This window comes from Crocuta crocuta, unplaced genomic scaffold (assembly GCF_008692635.1).
Source record: "Crocuta crocuta isolate KB4526 unplaced genomic scaffold, BGI_CrCroc_1.0 scaffold233, whole genome shotgun sequence".
In the NCBI taxonomy this organism is placed as follows: domain Eukaryota; kingdom Metazoa; phylum Chordata; class Mammalia; order Carnivora; family Hyaenidae; genus Crocuta; species Crocuta crocuta.
The window spans coordinates 2,070,431-2,094,326 of record NW_027529526.1 but is presented as its reverse complement, the minus strand read 5'-3'; the positions used below and the strand labels follow the sequence as shown (position 1 = coordinate 2,094,326).

Genomic DNA, 23,896 nt, shown 5'->3' with positions numbered 1-23,896 from the left:
GCGATATCCAAGAGGAAATAGGCAGCTGGGTACGAGCTTCTGGAACTTATAGGAGAGTTTTGGGTTGGACTTCTATATGAGTCAGTTTGGAGAGAGACAGTTCCTGAAGAGGAAAGAGGTTCTGTCAACAACAACAACAACGGAAGAGATGCTGGACAGGTACAGACAACCGATATGCCTTACACATAGGAAGCCAGGAATGTTAATGAATTTGCCTAAGGAGAGTGTAATAAAGTGAGAAGACAGACTGAGATCAAGTCTTGAGGAATTCCTGTGTTAAAAGCTGAGTTTAGGGGCTCCTGGGAGTCTTGGTCGGTTAGGCGTTGGACTTTGGTTCAGGTCACTATCTTGCAGTTTGTGGGCTCAAGCCCCGCATTGGGCTCTGTGCTGACAGCTCAGAGCCTGCGGCCTGCTTTGGATTCTGTCTCTCTGTCTGTCTCTGCTCCTCTCCCACTCCTGCTCTGTCTCTCCCTGTCTCTCAAAAATAAATAAATATTTTTTAAAAGTTGAGTTTATATAGTGTGAGTCCACAAAGTCACTAAGAAGTGGTGGCCATACCGTTAAAAGAAAAAACAAGAGAACATGGAACCATGGTAACCGAGAGAGAGGAGGATGCTTTAAAGATGAAAGAATTGGTTTTCTGTTGTTGATTGATGTTGTGAAGTCATATAAAATGAGGATTAAAAATGTCAGGAGGATAGGGTGGCTTAGTTGGTTAAGTGTCTGACTCTTGGTTTTGGCTTAGGTCGTGATCTTGTAGCTTCATGGGTTTGAGCCTTGGGCTCTGTGCTGGCAGCTCAGAGCCTGCTTGGGAATCTCTCTCTGCCCCTCTCCCACTCATGCTGTCTGTCTCTCTCAAAATAAATAAATAAACTTTAAAAAATGCCAGGGGGATAAAGTGACAGAGGTCATGGATAACCTTAGCAGGAACTGTTTAATCAAGTAATAGGAATGAAAATCTGATTGGAGCACATTAGGGTTTTCTTAGCCTTGGCACTATCGACTTTGGGCTGGATAATTCTTCATTGTTGGAGGGCTGTCCTATGCATTGCGGGATGTTAGTAGCATCCCAGCCTATACTTACTAGATGCCAGTAGCATACCCTCTTTCTCCAGTTTTGACAATCAAAAATGTCTCCAGATAGTGCCAAATGTCCCTTGGAAGGGTCCCTTGAGAACCTCTGAGGAAACTAAGACAAGTGTAAACAGGTTTTTTGAGGTATTTGGCTGTGAAGGAAAGGAAAGAGAGTAGTAATTGGAGAGGAAAATCCAGGCCAGGCAAGTTTGTGTTTTTTATTTAAAAAAAGTTTTGTTTTGTTTTGTTTTGTTTTTACTTTAGAGAGAGAGAGATAGTGAGCATGTGAGTGGGGGAGAGGGACAGAGGAGGAGAGAGAGAATTTTAAGCAAGCTCCACACTCAGTGCGGAGCACAGTTAGGGGCTCCATCTCATGACCCTGGGACCATGACCTGAGCTGNTAGTAATTGGAGAGGAAAATCCAGGCCAGGCAAGTTTGTGTTTTTTATTTTAAAAAAGTTTTGTTTTGTTTTGTTTTTACTTTAGAGAGAGAGAGATAGTGAGCATGTGAGTGGGGGAGAGGGACAGAGGAGGAGAGAGAGAATTTTAAGCAAGCTCCACACTCAGTGCGGAGCACAGTTAGGGGCTCCATCTCATGACCCTGGGACCATGACCTGAGCTGAAATCAAGAGTCAGACACTCAACCAACTGAGACACTTAGGCACCTGCCTTTTTTTTTTTTAAAGATAAAATGCTGATAATAAAGAAGGTATTGAAGATAGACATAATAAGCAGAGGCAGTGGGGTCCAGACCATAGGTGAAGGTATTAGCCCTAGAAAGGAGGAGAGACAGCTATTGTAACAGGAGATAATAAAGAGAGAATAGGGAGGGAATCGTGCAGATTTGTAAGTTTGGCATTGGATGCATCTGAAGACTTCTGTCTTTTTAGTGAAAGGAGACAAAATCATCTGCTGCTGAGAATCATGGGATGTAGAGAAAAGTCAGACGTTTGAGAAGATTTTAAATAATCTTTGTAGATAGTGAGAAATAGAATATGACCAAAAAAGAAAAAAAAAAGCAGAATTACTGTTAGGTGGATGCTTATTTGAAAGGTTGGTATGCATTAATTTGTAGTGTGAGTTAAAGATCAACTTCATTGTGTAATTTTCTCCAGGAATCTGAGCACAGGAATGGAGAGAGAACATAGCTGAATTCATGTGGGTGTGGATTTTTTTTTTCAATGTTTTATTTGTTTCTAGGAGAGAGAGAGAGACAGCGTGAGCAGGGGAGGGTCAGAGAGAGAGGGAGATACAGACTCTGAAATAGGCTCCAGGCTCTGAGCCGGCAGTCAGCACAGAGCCCGACGCGGGGCTCGAACCCACGAACCGCGAGATCATGACCTAAGCGAAAGTCGGACGCTTAACCGACTAAGCCACCCAGGCGCCCCAGATGTGGGTGTGGATTTTACTTGAGGAGTGTGAAAGAAAGGGTGAGGAGAAAGAGGAAGGGAAGGGTGGAGGTGTAGCTTTCGGCTTAAATACATGTTAAAAATGGGTTTGACTTCTGCTAAAGGGTCACAGACAAATTCAAGACCTTTGCCCTCAAATATGATCTACATACAATGAATAAATCATAAAAAAATGAATAATAAGGAATTTAAGAAATATTTATAAAATAAAAATCAAAATAAACAGAGGGTCTTAGTATATCGTGAAAGGGTTACAGAATGAGTCATGGGATCTACATGGATATGGAAGGACCCCATAACAGTGTCCACAGTAGGATACTTGGGGTGGGAAGAGAAGGTTCTGTGAGATAAAGAAGTCAAGAAACTGGAAAGAAAGGGATTTGGTTATGGTTAGTTTATCCACATGAACAATGAAGTCACCAAAAGTAATAGCAGAAACTAAAGGAGGGAAGATTGTGAGCCAGGTGTAAGTCTTTTATGAATGAGACAGAGTAATCAAGATGTTAGAAGATCATCATTAGGGAAGAAGAGTTGAATAAGATGAGCCCTCCCCCCAATAGGGAAAATATTAAGAGAGTAGGGCACTAATGATTTGAAAGAGACAATGAGAGCACAACAGATACACACCCCTCTTCTTTTGAGGATATACAGGGGCTGTAGGAGAAGAAGAAATTATTCCTAGGGTGGTCCTGAGGAAGAGTCAAGGAGGTGTCAAAAGCTCTGAGAGTGAGATTGAGTAATACAGAAATTTCATAGTTTTTACTGAACAAATCAATGGACAAGTTATATTTTATAGGAAAATAAACATTTGACATTAAGACCATAATCATTCATATACTCTTTTTTTTTTTTACCTCAGCTACTTCAGTTTTATTCACATTTTCAGCAAGTAAGAGTACGGTTTATTTCATATTAATATATTGACTAGATTTTTTTTTTCAAATAAATAGGGAATTCTTTTTAAATAGCCATTTCCTCATTTCATGGCCAATCCAGGAGCAAATGAGAGCCAATTTTAGTGTATTCAAGGGTCATATTGTCAACCAGACATGAAGCTTAAAGAGAAGAGGGGCCTGGGTAGCAGGTCATGGTCAGCACATATGACCAAGCAAGGCCAGGCCCCAGGGGCCAGGACCCTTATTTCTAGCCCACACAACAGCCTCCAAGTGGCATGATTGGATGGACATTCTTCAATTTTAGTCCTAGAATCTCCTTCCAGACAAAAAAGAGACAGAGAAAGTGGAGGGTAACAAATTCCCAAAACACCAATAGCGAAGCAGAGGGGCTTCCTCCTCAGCTACAGTGGCCTTGTTCCTGATGCCACCCACTCCTAACAACTCCTGTTAAAGCTCCAAAAGTTACAGAGAGGTGGCAACAGAATGACCAAGGGCAGGGAAAGAAAGGGAAGGTGAATGTAACTGGAGCTGGAGCCTGGCTGGGAATGGAACATGGGCTGACAGTCTGGTGGGACTGTGGCCTCCATGGATGGGCACAGATCAGAGTGGAGGGAATGTGAATATAGCCTGGCTGGGGCCCTCAGAGGAAGACATGTGGCTGGTGTGATGGAGCTTTTGAGGTTGAGTATAAAGTGCCTCCCCAAATGAGGGAGCTAGACTGTGGTGGAGAAGGTGGCCAGACGCCCTCTGCGGGAGACTAGAATGAAACAGGCACAAGGGGCACACCCTAAGATTCTGAGGAAATCCCTACAGATGGTGAGAGGGAAGCTTGGTTGAGTAGCACCTGTGGGCTCTGAGCTGTTGTGGGAAGCACCACTCCGTAGTCTAGTGGGCCTCTTCCTTCCCTCCATGCTAGTTCCTGGTAATGTTTAATTATAAGGAAGGAAGAAGAACAAGACCTTCCCTTTGCCTCTTCCAACCCTAAAGTCAACCCCAAGGGATAGATGAGAAAGAGCAAGGAGGGATGGAAAGCAGGGAAGTGTGAGGTGTCTACTGGGTCTTCTTCCACGGGATATAGTAGGAAGGTGGCAGAAACTGGTTTGTGAGCATGTAGGCATTGTGTTTGTGGCCCAGGTTGTAACTGGCTCTGGCAGCTACTTCTGTGGCCTCGGCTTCCGCTGCAGGAGTGGAGGGAACATCAGGGCTGCTGGCTGGAGGTTCCATAAGCCCAGAATAGGGCGGTGGCCATGTTCATCATGGGAAGTTCTGGATAAAAGTCAGATGAGGGTGATGGATAGAAGTATCCAGGAGGGCAGGGGTGTATTCCGTCAGTTACTGGGAGGGGAAAGCAAAGGCCTTGCTGGGCACTTGAGAGTATCTATAGGCTCCATTGGAGCCTTCACCTGTGGAAGATTGACATGTCCCCTGTAACATCTATTGTCCACCTCAATGGTGCTTGTTGGTGTAAAGGTCAACTTATACAAAGCAGTCTTCCCAGCCATTTCCTGTGTCACCCTTCACTGTTCTCTTGATGTAGTTTATACCAAACACAGGCTGCTTGATTTTGCAGTCCTTTATCAGATAAAATGGCATCTTGAAGGACTGGATGGCATCTTTCCTTTGGACAGAAAGATGGACCTGGCAAGGGGTGAAGTAGATATCGCCTTTCTTGGTCCCTTTGAAGGCCCTGGGTAGGTTCTTTATTTCACTGAACACAAACTCCTCAGAGTCATAGGACATTAGGATTGATATTGGTTGTTTTCTTTTTTTAAACGTTTATTTATTTTTGAGAGAGACAGACAGACAGACAGAGCACGAGCAAGGGAGGGGCAGAGAGAGAGGGAGACACAGAATCTGAAGCAGGCTCCAGGCTCTGAGCTGTTAGCACAGAGCCCTATGCGGGGCTTGAACTCACAAACCATGAGATCATGACCTGAGCCAAAGTTGGACATTTAACCATCTGAGCCACCCAGATGTCCTAGGATTTGTACTGTTGATAATTACTCTACCACCTTCTGATTCTAGTTGAGCTCCATGTTCTCTCTGGTATCCTCTTATGCTGAAGCTCTTTTGCATTAACTGCTTTTCCATATCAGTTTACTGAACAATAATCTAATTTTGCATTTTAGGGCTTATATGGAATAAAAGAAGAAATCTTTCTCAGTATCCCTTGTATCTTGGGGCGAAATGGTGTCTCAGATATTGTGAAAGTTAACTTGAATTCTGAGGAGGAGGCCCTTTTAAAGAAGAGCGCAGACACACTTTGGAGTGTCCAAAAAGATCTGGTATTTTAAAGCCTCTTAATGTTCCACTGTTTTATAGAACAGAAGATATCAGACTGTATATTTTACATTTTGAAAGTATTTTCATTTGATTTGTAATAAATGAAAAAAAAAAAACATTGGAGACCCATGACATAACGTCAGTCCCTCAAGGCTAGAAAAAGGAAATGGTAAAGAAATTTCTCCTCTTTATCAATCTCTTAAAATTCTGTTCTAATGATACCCAGCCTATACAAATGCAAGTAATATTCCTGAAGTATGTCATATAAGAGTTGACTTCAAGTTTAGAGAGTATGTATAATAATCCATTATAATATAAAACTTATGATTCTTTCCATAAAACAACTAGCACTTTTTCTAGCATTGAAATTTCATTCTTCCGTTAGGAAACAGGCATATTCACTTTACATTGCATCATTAGCTTTGTGTGTCTATGTGTGATCTTCACCAGGTACTAATTTGGGCCATGTGTAACAGACGGAAACAGAAATAAAACTTTTATGGCATTAAAAAAAATGTTTTCAAACCTGTTAAGTATTATTCCAAGTCATAGAAACTCAAATAGTTAATTTGGTGTCTCTGTTAAAATACCACACACAGGGAGCTTAGACCATTCTCCAGGTCATTTGTGGAGCAAACTACTGGTATGCTTGTTTGTGTTATGGTCATGAGGCCAATATGACACGATTTATGCCCTCAAGCATCTAACAGTACTTAGGGCACCTCAACGGATTGATTATTGATGTATATGTATACAAGTGCTTGTATTTCTAATTTATATATACATATGCATACACACACGTATATGAAATATTTCCTTGATTTCACAATTTAAGGTAGCTATACACAGTGAAACGACCTCTAAGAAATCAGGACCGAAGTAATCTATGATAGACTAGGACAGGACTGGTGCAAACAATTAGAAGACAGATACGCAGGTTTACATGGGTCTAGTGGAGATGCACGCGCTGGGCAGAATCACCATTCATGCTCTTCTTCTTGCTATCTGGGTAGTTTCCATTCTGGGCCTCTATTGCTGAACATGATTAGTTTCCCATTACTTTGTTCTTTTTCCCTTGAATGCACGAAATAGGAGCATGAGAGAGTTTGGTTAGGATAGCAGAGATGAAGGGTCTTTTGTGGATTTTGTCTTTTTTTAAAAACTATTCTTTGTACACCAAATTAACACTGCATTTTAGTAAATGCTTGCAGATATTCAAAGCCTGCAAAATACAGTTTCTGTAGGAAGTAAAACTGCTCTACATTGTGTATTCTCAACAGGGGCCAGTATCACCCCAAAAGGGTAAAATTGGTTATGGGGTTGGTGGAAAAAAACACATGTTACAAGGATTTCACTCTCTGAAGTTCAACCCTAGCAGACAAAATATTATTATTATCTTCTTTAGTTTTTATTTTTAAGTAATCTCTACACCCAACATGAGGCTCAAACTCACAATCCAAGATCAAAAGTTGCAGTCTCCACTGACTGAGCCAGCCAGGTGCCTCTCTTATTCTTTATTTATTTGTTAAATTTTTTTTTATGTTTATTTGTGTATGTGTGTGTGTGTGTGTGTGAGAGAGAGAGAGAGAGAGAGCGCGCAAGTGAGGGGAGGGGCAGAGGGAGAGGGAGACACAGAATCTGAAGCAGGCTCCAGGCTCTGAGCTGTCAGCACAGAACTCTATGCTGGGGTTCAAACTCAAGAACCATAAGATCATGGCCTGAGCTGAAGTGGGAGGCTTAATGACTGAGCCACCCAAGTGCCCCTTATTCAATTTCATGATGGGGTGGGTGGAGCTAAATGATTAGGAGGAAATGTCTAAAAAGGCCCTTGAGGGAGAGAGAATGAAAAAAGTTTGAGAAACCGCTGTTCTACTTCTTAAAAAAGAATTTTTCAGATGTGTATTACGTATTATGATTCACAAATGAGTTAGAAAACGATTAAGTAGAATGTGGTGGGACAAGAAAATAGAAACCTTGGTGTATCCCAGACTAAAGGATAAGAGCGGAATTTTGGGTTCTGCATTTAACTAGAGCTTTCCCATACACCTGTAAAAATGGTTATCCATTAGCCCTGCACTGATCAAACTCTTAGGGTTTCATATTTTATTTAAAAAAAACCCTTTTCATAGTGGGTTTTTAAATTTTTACCTGTTCCGCTTTGTGGGTGGTTAAAAGCACTGAGATCCCTCTCTCCTGCAGCTCTGGGAAAAAGGTAGCAACAGAGCATCAGAATATCCTTGTCTGGATGCGTCCAGACAAGGTTTGGTTAGAAATAAGTTTACTTGGAAAATAATATAAAAACAGGAAAGGGGACAAGACATAAGAGACTCTGAAATACGGAGGACAGAGGGTCACTGGAGGGGTTGTGGGAGGGGGGATGGGCTAAATGGATGAGGGGCATTAAGGAATCTGCTCCTGAAATCATTGTTGCACTACATGCTAACTAACTTGGGTGTAAATTAAAAAAATAAATAAGATATTTGGAAACAAAATAAAAAATAATTATTTTTATAAAAAAATAAAAATTATTTTTATAAAAAATAAAAATTATTTTTATTAAAAAATAAAAATTATTNAGACTCTCTAATTCATTGTTATCTTGTGCACCTCGTGCTCTTTGAGCCCAGGAGCCCAAGGAGCCTCCCGGAGACCTGCCACCTACAGAAACCACAGCCCTTCACCGGTGCAGGTGACAAGCTGCAGGTGCAGGCCAGGCCGAAGCATCAGAATCCTCATTCTGGCCTCGCTTCTGCCAGGTGTGCCAGGAGCCAAATGAGGCCCGCGGCCTCGCGCAGCCTCACGGGCCAGTGATTCGCCTCCTTGTGGCCTCAACCGGCTTTTCTGTGGTTTTCCTCCATTCTCTTCATCTGCCTCTTGAGGGGGCGGCCACGAGCTGGGCTTTGGAGTCCTGCCCATGAGGCCGAGGGAGCGAATTTCTTCTATGTCCCCTGCAACCTGCGCGCCTCCCAGTCAGCGGTGGCTGGCCCTTCACCTGTGTGAGTGGGGCCCGAAGTACCGTGTGCTTGGCAGTCCTCCGCCCTGGAATTACGGAGTCTGGGCTGGGTCCTGGAGCCAAGGGCTGGGTGAGGGGGAAAACGAGGGTGGTGAGGGGAGGAAGAGCGGTGTGACTGCCCTGTCACCGTTGGTGGAGCAGCTCCTTTGTCTTCCCTAATTCTTAATCCCTCTTAACTGTTCACCCTCCTCTTCCTCCCCTTGGTTTACCTCTGGATGCTGGGCTGCTGGCCAGAAACTACCCAGCTGCTTTGCCAGTCAGTTTTGTTATTCCCTGTTGGGTCTGCAGCACCTCCTTCCCCAGTGGGACCCAGGGGTTCTCTATATGCCCGCTCTCGCTGCAGACCTATTCCAAATTTGGAAGTGGCTTTGGCAGTTTTCCCTCACTCTTTTAGGTTTCCAAGATGGCGGCTGTCAAGTGTGAACTTCTTAAGAATTTCACTTCAGAGGAGGCCGTTCATCAACAGTAAGATCTTCATTCTAGGAAGTGGATTGGTTGGTACAGCCTGTGGAGTCAGCATCTTATCAAAGTAAGGTATGTGCTCTGTGCCATAGGGTTAACCAGGTTTCCCTTCTTTGGATGTAAGGCTGCTGCATATAGTTGTGCAGGTTGTGTCCAGTTAAAAATGGGGCAAGTAGGGGCCTTATCCAGTCCCTGCTGGCTTAGCCCAGAGGCACTGGTGGGCCTTTCTAACTGTTCCACCCAGAGGGGGTTGCTTTCTCTAGGTTTTGGGGTGGTTTTTTGTTTGTTTGTTTTGTTTTTGAGAGAGCACACATGTGGGAGAGGGAAAGAGGGAGAGAGAGAATCTAAAGCAGGCTCCACCCCCAGCATGGAGGAAGCCCAGTGATATGGGGCTCGACCTCACCATCGTGAGATTATGACCTGAGTGGAAATTAAGAGTCCCACGCTTAACCAAGTGAGCCACCCAGGTGCCCCTGCTTTTTCTAGTTTTTATGATGGTATCCTCTGTGTTAGAATGTTGACATTACCCTTTCACCCATGTGATGGCAGGATGAAGTACCCCTTTGCTTGACTAGGAAACAGCTCACACACATGCAACAAAGAAATAGGTGGTAGAAAAAGGTGTGCAATCCGTCAGTTGTGGTAGGTGCCCTACTACCACCAATATAATAGTCTCTTTCCTTTAAAAGCCTCTCTCTTATTTCCTCTTCTCTATCTTTATTTCCCTTCTTCCTCATCCCTGTTAGGTTAGTTTTACTGTTTAGTTTTAGTATTGATGCAGCAGATAAACTTAGCTTCCAGTTAAATGACTAGACACATGATTAAAAGGATTCTGACCCCTAAGAACACTACTCTGCTCTGAACCCATAATGTTTTAGTAAATCATAATAAACTCTTGGAGCTATGCTTTGCTCTTCTTAATGGAACATCTGTAAAATTTCCTTAAGCTACCTTCCTGTAGCCTTTAATCGTGGCCCTGGATTTGACCTAGATGACATAAGTATCTGAAAGGCACTAAAAACATCAGCTGCTGTCACTGGCTGCTGCTAGCAATCATATGAATTCCCAATGGTTCAATTTGTCCTAGCAGCTATGATGCCTTTAACAGCAGTGCCCTTCTTGCTAATGAAGAGTTGCACATACGTGAAAGCCAATGTATTTGTTGTCAACATCAATAATAACGAAAAAATGCTTTATGTGTGCTGTCTAATAAAACCCTGAAAGTAATTACTAGATCCATTTTTTAATTTAAAAAATTTTTAATAGTTTTTATTTATTTTTGAGACGGAGAGAGACAGAACATGAGCGGGGGAGGGGCAGACAGAGAGGGAGACACAGAATCCGAAACAGGCTCCAGGTTCTGAGCTGCCAGCACAGAACCTGATGCGGGGCTCGAACCCACGAATTGCGAGATCATGACCTGAGCTGAGGTCAGACGCTTAACCAACTGAGCCACCCAGGCCCCCCGTAGATCTATTTTATAAGGGAGAAAAAAGAGCACAGACTATCTCAAGTCGCATGAATAGATAAGTATACAGATTGTATGTACAAAAGACCTTGAAGTAAAAGATGTATGTATTATATCTGTTTTGAAGAGCCTTTCTGAAAGTGTTTGGGCCCTAGCCCTAAAAAAACCCAAGATAATAGGCACAAACTCCTAGAGCTTGAATTCTATGATGTGACGGCTATAGTATTTGTAGATCTTAGAATGTGGTGCCCAATCCCCATACAAAGTCCCAGGTTAAGGCTCACTTTAATCTGTCCCTCTACCGATCCTAGATTCTGCAACTTCCTTCATTCAAGGAGGTGGCGATATCTTAAAAGCTCCTTGCTTATAAGGAAGGAATTCTCGGTACAAATTGTTTAGTACTCTATTGGCAGAAATTTATCGTACAAACCTAGTAGGGAAACAGCAATGTTTTGGAAAATGACTGAATTATACCATAATACATAAGCTTTCACTACTATAATGTGATGTTCACGAGGGCAGACATCTTTATTTCATTTATTCTTGTATCCCAAGTCTAGAACCATGTCTAGTGTAGCAGACACTTAGTAGTTGAATGAAAGAATAAAAGTCAAATGTGTGTTAAAAGGGAGAAAGCACAGGTCAATGAATGCAGAGTGTGGATATTCTACCCATTTTCATTTTTATAAACATGGAAAGTGTCCAGAGAGACTGAGTTAAAATGTTTTTTTTTTAATGTTTTTATTTATTTCTAGGAGAGAGAGAGACAGCATGAGCAGGGGAGGGTCAGAGAGAGAGGGAGATACAGACTCTGAAATAGGCTCCAGGCTCTGAGCTGGCTGTCAGCACAGAGCCCGACGCGGGGCTCGAACCCACGAACCGCGAGATCATGACCTAAGCGAAAGTCGGACGCTTAACCGACTAAGCCACCCAGGCGCCCCTGAGTTAAAATGTTTTTAATAGACTTTGCTTTTAGACTTTATTTTTTTAAAGAATAGTTTTAGAGTTACAGAAAAGTTGAGAAGATAGTACAGAGTTCTATCCTTATCTCACATCCAGTTATTAACATCATACCTTAGTATGGTACAAATGTATAAATGCCAGTTCATTATTGTTAACTAAAGGCCATACGTTACCCAGATTTCCTCAGTTTATACCTAATGTCCTATTTTCTATTCTAGGATCCCATCCAGGATATCACATTACATTTAGTGATCGTATACCTTAGGCTCCACTAGACTATGACAGTTTCTTAGACTTTGCTTTTGATGGTTGGCAGTTTTGAGGATTACTGGGCTGGTATTTTGTGGAATGCCCTTCTATTGGAATTGTCTGGTATTTTTTTCATGATTAGATTGGGGTTATGCATTTTAGGGGGACGGTCAGCACAGAGCCCGATGCAGGGCTTAAACTCACAAACTGGAAGATCATGACCTGAGGCAAAGTTGGACACTTAACCGACTGAGCCACCCAGGTGCCCACACAGTCACTTTTTTTTTTCAGCGAGAATTTTAGTATAAAGATAAAAGAAAATGTAGTTATAGAAAACATTTTTCAAGAGGCAATAAACTGATAAGGTTAAAAAATAAAACTAATACAAACAGATATACATGGAGAAGCATGTTTCCATTCACCCTTTTCCCCAATGTCTGTTTTAGCATCCATTTAAATTAGTTTTCTTGTGTATCTTCAAGTTTCTTTTGCAGATACAAATATGTTATCTTCCCTTCTTTCTGACATATAAAGTAGCATGCTAGAAATATAGAGTACTGATTGGTTTTTGCAGGTAATATTATCTGATTATAGAACTATAAACTTTTAGAGTTGGAAAGGGTCTTATTTATTTAAAAAACTGTTACTGAGCTCTTATGTGCTAGGGAGGTGCTAAGTACCAGAGTGCAGATGAATAAACACTTCCTATTCCCAAGGAGTTCCTAATTAAAAATTTTTTTTTCAAGTTTATTTATTTTGAGGGAGATGGAGACAGCATGAGCAGGGGAGGAGCAGAGAGAGAGATAGAGAGAATCCCAAGCAGGCTCCGCACCATTAGCACAGAACCCGATGCAGGGCTCAAACCCGCAAAACCGTGAGGTCATGACCTGAGCTGAAACCAAGAGTGGGGCACTTAACCAACTGAGCCCCCCAGGAGCCCCAAGGAGCTCCTAGTTTGATGAGAAATTCCTTCTGCGGAGTCTCAGCTTTATCACTGTACAGCCTCAGCTTAAGAGGCGCTCACTCTCTTTAGAGACTGTTCTGTTTATTAAACGAAACAGTTTCTATTTTTTTTTCCTAATTGTGAACTGAAACAGTCTTCTTTGTAACTTGTATCTCTTCTAGTTTGGGCTTTTATATCATGGGATAGTGAACATACTACATCTTCTTTGAGCCTAATAACTCATAAGATACACATAGATTGCCAGTATAAGAATTTTCTTTCACTCTCCACTTAATCAGGAAGTTTACTCCCTCCCTGCTTTTGACTGATTTCTTTTAGGGCTCGAGTGATGAGCTTGCCTTTGTGGATGTTGATGAAGGCAGACTGATGGGTGGGACAGTGGATCTTCAATATGGCAGCCCTTTCATGAAAATGCCAAATATTGTTTCTAGCAAAGGTTAATATCATAGTTAAATACTATAAATATCTGAATGCTACATGAATAAATATGAAAACTGGATCTTTATTTCCTTTTATGAAGACTTCCTCAGTTCTCGTTTTTATTAAAAAAATTTTTTTAACATTCATTTTTGAGAGTGACAGAGACAGAGTGTGAGTGGGGGAGGGGCAGGGAAAGAAAGGGAGACACAGAATCCGAAGCAGGCTCCAGGCTGTGAGCTGTCAGCACAGAGCCTGACGTGGGGCTCGAACTCACGGGCCAAGAGATCATGACCTGAGCTGAAGTCGGATACTTTAACTGACTGAGCCACCCAGGCGTGCCTCCTCAGTTCTTATAAAGGTGGTTGCTCCCTACTCTGTACACTCATAACATCTTGTTCAGATTTCATTAAGTTTTACTTCATTTAGTTTCCGGGTTTCCTACAGCACCAGACTGGGTCCCTGTGAGCAGCGGTAACGGTAGCTACCATGACAGTCATCACGCACTGATTGTCTATTTTGTGCCAGACACTTGTGCCAGAGCTAAGCCCTTTATGCATATTATTTAATACTTAGCACAATGCTGTGAGGTTTTACAGATGATGCACCTGTGAACTGAAGTTAAATCAAAGAGTAAGGATTTGAACCCAGTTCTATTTGACTCAAAAGCCTAAGTTCTTAACTACTGTACTTTATTTACGTGGCACCCATGAGATACTTATTTGAAAAAAAGTCTGAACCGAGATCTCCTGGTTAAGAGCCTTTTCACACCACCTGTTTCTTTAAGTAAATATTCTCATTTACCAGACTAATATACATCTTTATTTCTTATTCTATGAAGTACAAGAGGTATGTTAGGTTTTTAAAAAATGTACAAGAAACAGTTAGTGAAGTTTAGTAAAACTTTGGGACATTTCTCAAAACTAGAAGAGTGCTGCAGGCATTGTAGAAGATCTAAGGGAGCCCAATCTTTAGTAAACACAGTGTGGTAATTGAGCCATACAGGAAATGTGTACTTAAATGTCAAATGTTTTCTTCCATAATATATTTTCTATTCAAATCTTTCCCCAGATTACTTGTCACTGTAAACCCCAGTGTAGTGATTATCATGGCAGGTGCACACCAGATAAAAGGAGAATCAGGCTTTGATTTAGTCCAGCAAAATGTGTCCATGTTTAAAATGAATGATTCCCAGTATTATCCAATATAGTCACCACTCCGAACTGATTATTGTTTTCCAATCCAGGTCAGTTTTGTTTTGACTGAATGTTGAGTGAGGAATTTTTATGGAGGGGGGGTGATGGGGTTAGGCTTGGTAACTTGTAGAAAAATATATTTAAACTGGAATCTAGTGATATAACTGGAATCTGTTCCAGTTTTGTTAATGTTAAGTGCTTTGCACGGTTGTGATCAATGTGTACTATCATGAAGATTTCTTTAAACACTAGGATGTATGATTGCATAATTTGCTTAATTATAATGACTTTTAAAGTTTGCATTCTAAAGGCTTTCATATCTGAGTTGTTTTCCAGATTATTGAGGGTGCAGAAGTGAAAGTAACACTACAGTTCACTGCCTGACTTTCCAAAATTGTACAACTCCTCACTGGTGCGTAAATAAAGTGGACAAATTCAAGATATATCTTGGAGGTAAATTGTGCAGGATTGTGTGTAGTGAGGGACCGGGAGGAATAAAAGATATTTTTTCCTCAAGCAACTGATTGGATGGTGGCTCCCTTTACCTGGGTTGGGATGCTTTCAAAGGGGTGGGAGTCAATGAGGGAAGTAGGAGAGGGTATTGGGTTTAGGGGAGAAAAATCAAGACTTCCATTTGGGATGTGTTAAATTTAAAGTATCTTGAAGATAGTCAAGAAGAAATATCAGATAGGTAGCTGATTGAGTCTGGAGCTCAGAAATCTACGCTGAGATATTTAGGAAAATTACTGCATTTTAAAGTCATTTGGAATAGTTTTTGTCTGTGGGTAGGCCAAAACTTGAGTACCTAAAGTTTATTCATTTAAATTTTGATATCGAGGAACTGCATTTAAAATTTTGCTTCATAATCTTATAAAATATTTACATGGCTACAAGAAGTCTAGCTTCTATCTCTGTCCCCTTTTCCCTTTAGTCTTCACTTTAAGATAAGGAGCCATCAGAAATTGTTTATAGTTTTTTGTTTCTAGGTACACTTTTCTCCATTCTCCTCTTTAATAGATCATGAAGATCACTCCATACTAGTATTCAGATGTGTCAATTACTGTTAGCTTTGTGGTAAGTTTTGAAATCAGGAGGTATTAACTCCTCCAACCTTGTTATTTTCAAGATTGTTTTGGCTCTGGAGTCCTTTGCATTTCCACATAAATTTCATTCATTCATTCATTTAATATAATTTATTGTCAGGTGGCTAACATACAGTGTGTAAAGAGTGCTCTTGGTTTATGGGGTAGATTTCCGTGATTCATTGCTTACATACAATACCCAGTGCTCATCCCAACAAGTGTCCTCCTCAATGCCATCACCCATTTTCTCATCAGATCTCTGTATTTAAGAGTCTCTTAACAGTTTGCCTCCCTCCCTCTCTGTTTGTGACTATTTTTTTCCTTTCCCCCATGGTCTTCTGTTAAGACTCTCAAGATCCACATGAGTGAAAACGTATGATATCTGTCCTTCTTGGATTATTTCACTCAGCATAATACCTTCTAGTTCCATCCACATTGCTGCAAATGGCCAGATTTCATTCTTTCTCATTGCCAAGTAGTTTTCCATCATATATATAAACCACATCTTCTTGATCCATTAATTAGTTGATGGACATTTAGGCTCTTTCCATGATTTGGCTATTGTTGAAAGCGCTGCTATAAACATTGGGGTACATGTGCCCCTATGCATCAACACTCCTGTATCCCTTGGGTAAATTCCTAGTAGTGCCATTGCTGGGTCATAGGGTAGTTCTATTTTTTTTTCTTTTTCTTTTTTTAATGTCTAAGTTCTATTTTTAATTTTTTGAGGAACCTCCAAACTGTTTTCCGGAGTTGCTGTACCAGTTTGCATTCCCACCAACAACAGTGTAAGAGGCTGCCCGTTTCTCCAGCATCTATAATTTCCTGAGTTGTTCATTTTAGCCACTCTGACTGGTGTGAGGTGGTATCTCAGTTCCACAAAAATTTTAGAACCAGCTTGTTAATTTCTGCAAACAGCCAGCCAACCAACCAACCAACCAACCAACCAACCAATCCTGCACAGATTTCGATAAAGAGTATATGGAGTCTGTAGACTTATTTTGGTAGGATTTCCGTCATGACAACAGTAAGTCTGTTGATGTCCATAGGATGTCTTCCCATTTATTTATTTAAGCCTTCTCATTACTTTCAGCAATGTTTTACCATTTTCAGTGTACAAATCTTCCACATTTTTAGATTTTAGATTAGGTTATGAGATCTTAGATTCAGATTTTCACAAGATCATATTGTCTGTGAATATAGTTTTACTTTTTCTTTCTAATCAGCATGGCTTTTCTTTCTTTCTTGGAGAATTGCCTTGGCTAGAGCCTCCAATACAGTGTTGCATAAGTAATGAGAGTGGACCTTGTCATTTTAGCTCCCAATTTAAGTGTAATGTTAGTTGTATGTTTTTCATAGATCCTCTCTATTGTATTAGGGATGTCCCCTTCTATTCTTAGCTGAGGATTTTTACCATGAGTGGGTGTAGGGTTTTGTCAAATGTTTTTTTTGTGTGTGTGTGTGTCTCTCGAGACGATCCTTTTGTTTGTTTGTACTTTATTCTATTAATGTATTATGCCAGTTTGTTTTTGGATTTTAAACCAATTCTGGGATAAATCCTCCTCAGTCATTATGTATAATCTATTTCATTGCTGCCGGATTTGGTTTGGTAATATTTTGTTAAGGATGTTCACATTTATATTCTTGAGGGAAAATGTTTTTCCAGAGAGCTCTTTGTCTACCTACCTGGGATTGTTTGAATGTTTAGTAGAATTCCCTAGTGAAGGCACTTGGGCTCAGGCTTTGCTTTTGGGAAGATTACTGATTTGATTTAATCTCTTTCTGTTGTATGTCTATCCACATTTTCTATTTGAGTAAGTTTCGGGAGTTTCTGCCTTTGTAGGAATTTACCTATTGATGTAAATTATCTAACTTATTGGCTTATGGTTGTTCATAATCTTATTTCTCTGAGGTGAATAGTGATGGCCCCCTCTTGCATTCCTGATTTTAGTAATTTGATTCCTTCTCTTTTTCTTGGTCAATCTGGCTTGGCTAGCCTAGGTGTTTCAATTTTTTGATCTTTTCAAAGAACCCATTTTTGATGTCATTAATTTTCTCTATTGACTTTGTATTTCATTTTTATTTCCATCCTACTCTTCATTGTTTTTGTCTCTCTCCTTTGGGTTTAGTGTGCTCTTTTTGTTGTTTTAAGATCGGTTAGGTCACTGATTTGAAATCCTTTTTGTTTTATAGTGGAGGTTAATGGGTATTGATTTCTCCTTAAGCTATGAAAAGCTGCATCCCATAAATTTTGGTATATTGTGTTTTTGTTTCGTTTGTCTCAAGTACTTTTAAACTAAGGCATTTTTTTTTTCTCTTTTGAGGAGCAAGAGCTAAATTTTTTATTTCTTGCATTTGAAGTATTCCTTGAGATCACCCTTGGCCTGAGATTCTATGCCGTAGTCCTTAACTACCACGTAATAGCAACCAGTCTCCTTCCAGGGTTTTCCCACTGTCAGTTTTACAGAGGCCTACTTATTACCCTAGTTTCTCATTGTTGTCAACCTTAATTAGGTTAATCTGGTGTTCAACACAAAGGAGCTCCACCAACTTGACGTACATAGGCTCATCACATTTGGATGAAACCCACAAAGATGGGCTTAGTGCTTCTCTAAGGCTTTGCATCTTTATTATTCCACATGCGGGGCCACTGTGGTCATGAGGGTGGTCTTCAGCACTTCTTGTGAAGCGGTATTTTTTTTAATATATATATATTTTTTAAATTTATTTCTAGGAGAGAGAGACAGCGTGAGCAGGGGAGGGTCGGAGAGAGAGGGAGTCACAGACTGAAACAGGCTCCAGGCTCTGAGCTGGCAGTCAGCACAGAGCCCGACGCGGGGCTCGAACCCACGAACCGCGAGATCATGACCTAAGCGAAAGTCGGACACTTAACTGACTAAGCCATCCAGGCGCCCCTTGTGAAGCGGTATTAACGCCTAACCTCCAGCAGCAGAGCCTTCCTAGGCCGTGGCTCATAGGTGGAGGCAAACCTTAAGCACATCTGACCCTCTGCCTCTGTACAGCTCAACAGTGGGAGGGAGTCTTTCTAAGGTTTTGTTGTGAACACTCATTACTTAGGGGAATGTGTTAAGTTTTAAATATTCGTGAATTTTTCAGATTTCCTTATGCTGCTGACTTCTAATTTCTGTTCTGGCATGAGAATATACTTTGCATTTCAACTCTTAAATTTGTTAGGATTTATTTTGTGGCCTAGCATATGGTCTGTCATGGGAAAGATTCCATTTTCACTTGAGAATGTATATTCTGCTCTTCGGGGTTTTGTGTCACTTAGTTCTCATTGGTTGATAGTATTTGGTTGTTCAGGTCTTCAGTATCCTTGCTGATTATCTGAATAGTTCTATCCATAATTAAGAGTGCGGTGTTGGAAGTTTTCAATTATTGTTACTGAATTTTTTACTTTTCCCTTCAGTTTTGCTTCATGTATTTTAGGGGCCTTGTTTAGAACTGTTATAACTTCCTGATGAATTTATTTTTTCATTTTATAAAACATACCTCTTTGTTTTTAGTAATTTAAAAAATTTGATATAAATAGAACTACTTAGGTTCCCATTTGTATGGTGTATAATTTTCCATCCTTTTACTTTCAACCTGTTTATATACTTATATTTCTTTTTATCCCAGTTAATGGTGTAATATTTGTTTCAGGTGCTATTTATATCTTTAAATCTACAGTGTATTTCATCTACAGAGCAATATAATTAGATCTTGGTATGTCCAGTTTGAAAAAAACTGTGTTTTGAATAGATTATTTACATTGAATGTTTTTATTGATATGTTTGGATTTGCTTTGGCCATTTTGCTATTTGCTTTCTTTAGGTCTTATGGGGTTTTTTTTTGTTCCTCAGTTTCTCCCTTACTGACTGTTTTGCATTAAGGAAGTATTTTCTGAAGTACCATTTTAATTCCTTTATTTATTTTTTTTTGAGAGCATGTGTGAGTGTGTGGAGGAGGGCCAGAAGGGGAGAGAATCTTAAGCAGTCTTTACACCTAGTGTGCAGCTCGATGCAGGGCTTGATCTCATGACCCTGAGTTCATGACCTGAGTTGAAATCAAGAGTTGTAACTGACTGAGCACCCAGGCCCCTCCCTTCATTCATTTTGAAGTACTGTTTTTGATTTTTTTTTTTTAGTGGTTACTCTTGGGGTTACAATATACAAGTTAACATACCATGATCTACTTCACATTTTTGCACATTTAATTCCAACAAAATGTAGAAACCCCCCTCCATTACAGCATCAATACCTCACTGACTTGCTATTTTCTCTATATGTTACAAATCAACAAGACAGCACTATAATTATTGTTGTACATAATCTTATGTCTTTTGTAGAAGAGAAAACTATGTACCTGTAGTGCTTATATTATTTTTTCAATTTCTTTTTTAAAAATGAAATGATCATTTCATTTTTCATCTCTCTCTCCCTGTCTCTGCCCCTTGCTCACTTGCATGTGCTCTCAAATAAGAAAGACTGAAAGTATGCATCAAACTGGTAAAAGACTTGATCAGAGTATTCATTTACTCATGTTTCTCAAAATTTTTTATGGAGTGAACCTACTATGTTTCTGCACAAGGACTATGCAAAGTGGCAACAAAATAATTTTTCATTAACATATTTCTATTGGGTAGCTACTGTTGGAAGGGTGGGACAGTTGGAGTTGGAATAAAGAACTATGCTTTTCTTCTCTCCCATAAAACATCAGAATCAGATAAATCTAAAAATTGTATCATTTTAGATAAGAACATTTTCTGACATTCACTTTTTCTTCTCAGTGGATATCCCAACTTATGTAGCCTGGAAGCTGAGTGCATGTCCCCAAAACCATGTTATTGGGAATGACTGTAATCTAGAAACTGCCCATTTCCGTTTCTTGATTGGGCAGAGGCTTGACATCCATTCTGAAAGCTGTCGTGGGTTGGTCCTTGGAGAGCACGGAGACCTGACTGGTAAGCCTAAAAGCACCACTGAGCTGTGCATTCTCTGAAATATATTTAGACTATGTTGATCACGGAGATATTTCATCATAAAGTAAAATAGCTCCTGAGTGGGGGGAAGAAGCACTGTTATTCCACGCTAGACCCTTTTAGTAGTGTATTTAGGTGCACTTTTATTAATAATCTACCAGAAAAACAAATTTGAAAATAGTGAGAATGGAAGATTATGAGACTTTTTTTAAATGTATGTTTATTTTGAGAGACAGCACAAACCTGTGAGAGAGTGGGGGAGGGGCAGAGAGAGGGAGAGAATCCCAAGCAGGCTCTGTGCTCTCTGGGCAGAGCCCGACATGGGCTTGATCTCCTCAACAGTGAGAGCATGACCTGAGCTGGAATTGAGTCAGATGCTTAGCCAACTGAGCCACCAAGGCATCCCAAGATTAGACTTTCTTAATACAGCACTAAGTAACATGATATAGTTTATATTTAACTTGGAGCACTCTAGAAAGGTCAGTACTGTAATCCAAGTAACATGAATTCTTCATATTAACAGAGAAAATTAGAAGAGGAGGGGTGCTGTGATGATAGTCCTTTTTAGTTTTTTCTAAGAACCCTTGAAATCCATTAATATAAAACTTGGTTATGGAAGACTGGAAGTGATAAAAGTTAAAGCTTATATCTAGTTGAAAGTTTAAAATTGTCACATTCTTGTCTGGAGAATCTTTACCAAGGTGATACAGTTATACGCTCTATCCCTGGAGATTTTAGTTTAGCAGATTTGGGGCAGGATTTAGACATCCGAATTTTTGATTCAGAAAATTCTGTTGAACATTGATATTTGAAAACCACTCAGAGGGCGCCTGGGTGGCTCAGCTGGTTAAACATCAGACTTTGGTCAGATCTCAGTTCATGGGTTCAAGCCCCTTGTCAAGCTCTGTGCTGACAGCTCATAGCTTGGAGCCTACTTCGGATTGTGTCTCCCTATCTCTGTTCCTCCCCCAGTTGTGCTCGGTCTCTCTCAATAAACATTGAGGCAGTTGTAACGGTTTTTCCAAGGCTTAAAAACTATCCTGTTATATAATACCACATAATAAAAGGATTTTTTGGTGTCGTTTTCTTAGTTCTTATGTGGAGTGGAGTGGGTCCTGCTGAAGGATCTGAACTAAGAGGAACTGATAAAGAGCCTGGGCGGTGGGAAAATGTCCACAAAGTAGTAGTTGCCAGGTAAGACATTAGGTTTGCATTTTCAGTATCTTGGAAGTTAAGATGTGAGCCTGAATTCTGCCAGGGGGATGAGATTAGCTCCCTTAAGTATATACATTGTTAGATTTCTCATACTTTTCATTAGCCCTTCTTTCATTTTTGTGTGATCATATCCACCAGATTATAAATTCTTTGTAAAGTTTTTATTCATTTTTGAAAAAGCGTGTGGGGCGCCTGGGTGGCTTAGTTGGTTGAGCGTCCGACTTTTGCTTAGATCATGATCTCGCGGTTCGTGGGTTCAAGCCCTGCATCGGGCTCTGTGCTGCCAGCTCAGAGCCTGGAGCCTGTTTCAGAGTGTGTCTCCCTCTCTCTCTGACCCTCCCGTGCTCATGCTGTCTCTCTCTCTCTCTCTGCCCCTCCCCTGCTCATGCTGTCTCTCTCTCTCTCTCCTAGAAATAAATAAAAATTAAAAAATAAAAATAAAAAAAGCATGAGCAGGGGAGGGCAGAGAGAGAATCCCAAGCGGACTCTGTGTAGTCAGCTCCGTAGAGCCTAATGCGGGCCTTGAACCCACAAGCTGTGAGATCATGACCTGAGCCGAAGTTGGATGCTGAGCCACCCAGGCACCTCACCAGATTCTAAATTCTTAAGTAGTGCAGGACTGAGTCTGTCTCACTTATCACTGAGACTAACCCTATACACAGGAGGCACTGGCTTGTTGACTGACAATATATTCTTTTAAACTGTTTATATATAGTCTTTGTGGTAAAACTGATTTCATGTCAAAATTGATTTCATGTTAATTACTGTTATCTGTATACTTACTCTCATGACTGTTTACCTTAACTAACCAACTGGTATATTTCTAAGAGAAATTATTGAAGGAAACATTTCAGTTTTGCGGCATTGTTAGATAGACTGCCACAAAATGGATCTTCAAATGACAATTATTTCTTCTAACTCCATGGCGGTTATGAGATGATTAAAAAGAAAGGATCTATTTCTTGGAGTGCTGCCCTATCTGTAGCTGATTTAACAAAGCACTTTGAAGAATCTTAGGAGAGAGTATCCAGTTTCCACCATAAGTAAGGTAGAATGTTCATGCTCGAAAAATTATTTAACATTAAAATAGGAGTAAAAACATTTATGAGGGACAATTTTTAAAAGAATATTTATTTTTGAGAGAGAGAGAGAGAGAGCGAGAGAGAGCGAGCATGCGTGCACAGGGCAGAGAGAGTAGGGGATAGAGAATCCAAAGCAGGCTCCAGGCTGTCAGCACAAACCATGAGAGTGTGACCAGAACTGAAGTCAGACACTTAGCTGACTGAGCCAGCCAGGCATCCCAAGGGACAATTCAAGTCTATTTTTTGTTGCTGCTGAAGAGGCAGAGAAAGGGGGATGGTGGTGATATAGGAAATTATCTTTGTAGACCTTTGTCTTGGTATTTACTAGTTTCAAGAACAGAAAAAGGTATTTTGCATGTTTAAACCAGTAACATTGGGAAACACTGGGTCGGTCCTGCTCCATCTGAACTGCTCTCTGAGTTCTCATTATGTCCAATGAAGAGACAATAGTGCTTCCTTCTTGTCACAAAAGTATTCGCAGTTAGTCTCCTGGCGAAGGGGAAGTTGAGGCCTGGGTAAGACTCCTTTGGGAGTCTGAATGTGACAGGCTAAAACAAAATGGAATTAAATGACTGGGAATAAAGTAATAGGACTTTTGAAGTGATTCCCAGCAAACATGGCAAAAGGCTGGGGCCTGTGTGGAAAGACGGCTGATAAATATGTCTAACCATGTTTTAGACTGTCCTCTGTGCCACTGGTCTATTTTTCAGCCACAACGCATCCTACAAATAGTATGTTAAATACTCATTCACCAGCAACTGTTGTTTCTCCTATTGCAGACCTTTAAGAGAAGGAAGGAAGGAATCACTTTCAAGCCTTTACTTGCAGAGCCTCTATGGAAAATAAAAGAAGTATTCCTTAGTGTTCCTCGTATCCTGGGAGAGAATGGTATCACAAGTCTCACGAAGGTAAAGGTGACCCCTAGAGGAGTCTCATTTCAAAAAGAGTGCAGAAACCCTTTGGGAAGTTCAGAAGGAGCTCAAGCTTTAAAGTTACGTAAGGCTGCCATTCTGAAGTTATGGGAGAAGAGACAGCGGTTATAGGAAAAATATCAAATTTCTGAATAAACTTGAATTCCAAAAAGTGGAAAAAGGGGCAATCCCCTTTTCCTCCTGTTGGAGGATAGTATTTTGCAATTT

General features: G+C 40.5%; 2 protein-coding genes and 2 pseudogenes across 2 annotated transcripts in view; 2 read left to right on the top strand and 2 right to left on the bottom strand.

Annotated features, from left to right (window-relative positions):
* LOC144229089 (L-lactate dehydrogenase C chain) overlaps positions 1-5,787 on the top strand; it is a 42,762-nt gene extending 36,975 nt beyond the window's left edge. Inside the window, exon 8 of the mRNA XM_077761047.1 lies at positions 5,509-5,787. Within this exon, the coding sequence (XP_077617173.1) occupies positions 5,509-5,673 (165 nt within the window). The 3' untranslated portion in view covers positions 5,674-5,787. The remainder of the gene's footprint in view (positions 1-5,508) is intronic.
* LOC144229143 (serum amyloid A protein) overlaps positions 1-23,896 on the bottom strand; it is a 218,577-nt gene that overhangs the window by 186,654 nt on the left and 8,027 nt on the right. The window lies entirely within an intron of this gene.
* Positions 4,430-5,470, bottom strand: LOC144229113 (WW domain-binding protein 2-like; annotated as a pseudogene).
* Positions 9,079-23,747, top strand: LOC144229136 (L-lactate dehydrogenase A-like 6A; annotated as a pseudogene).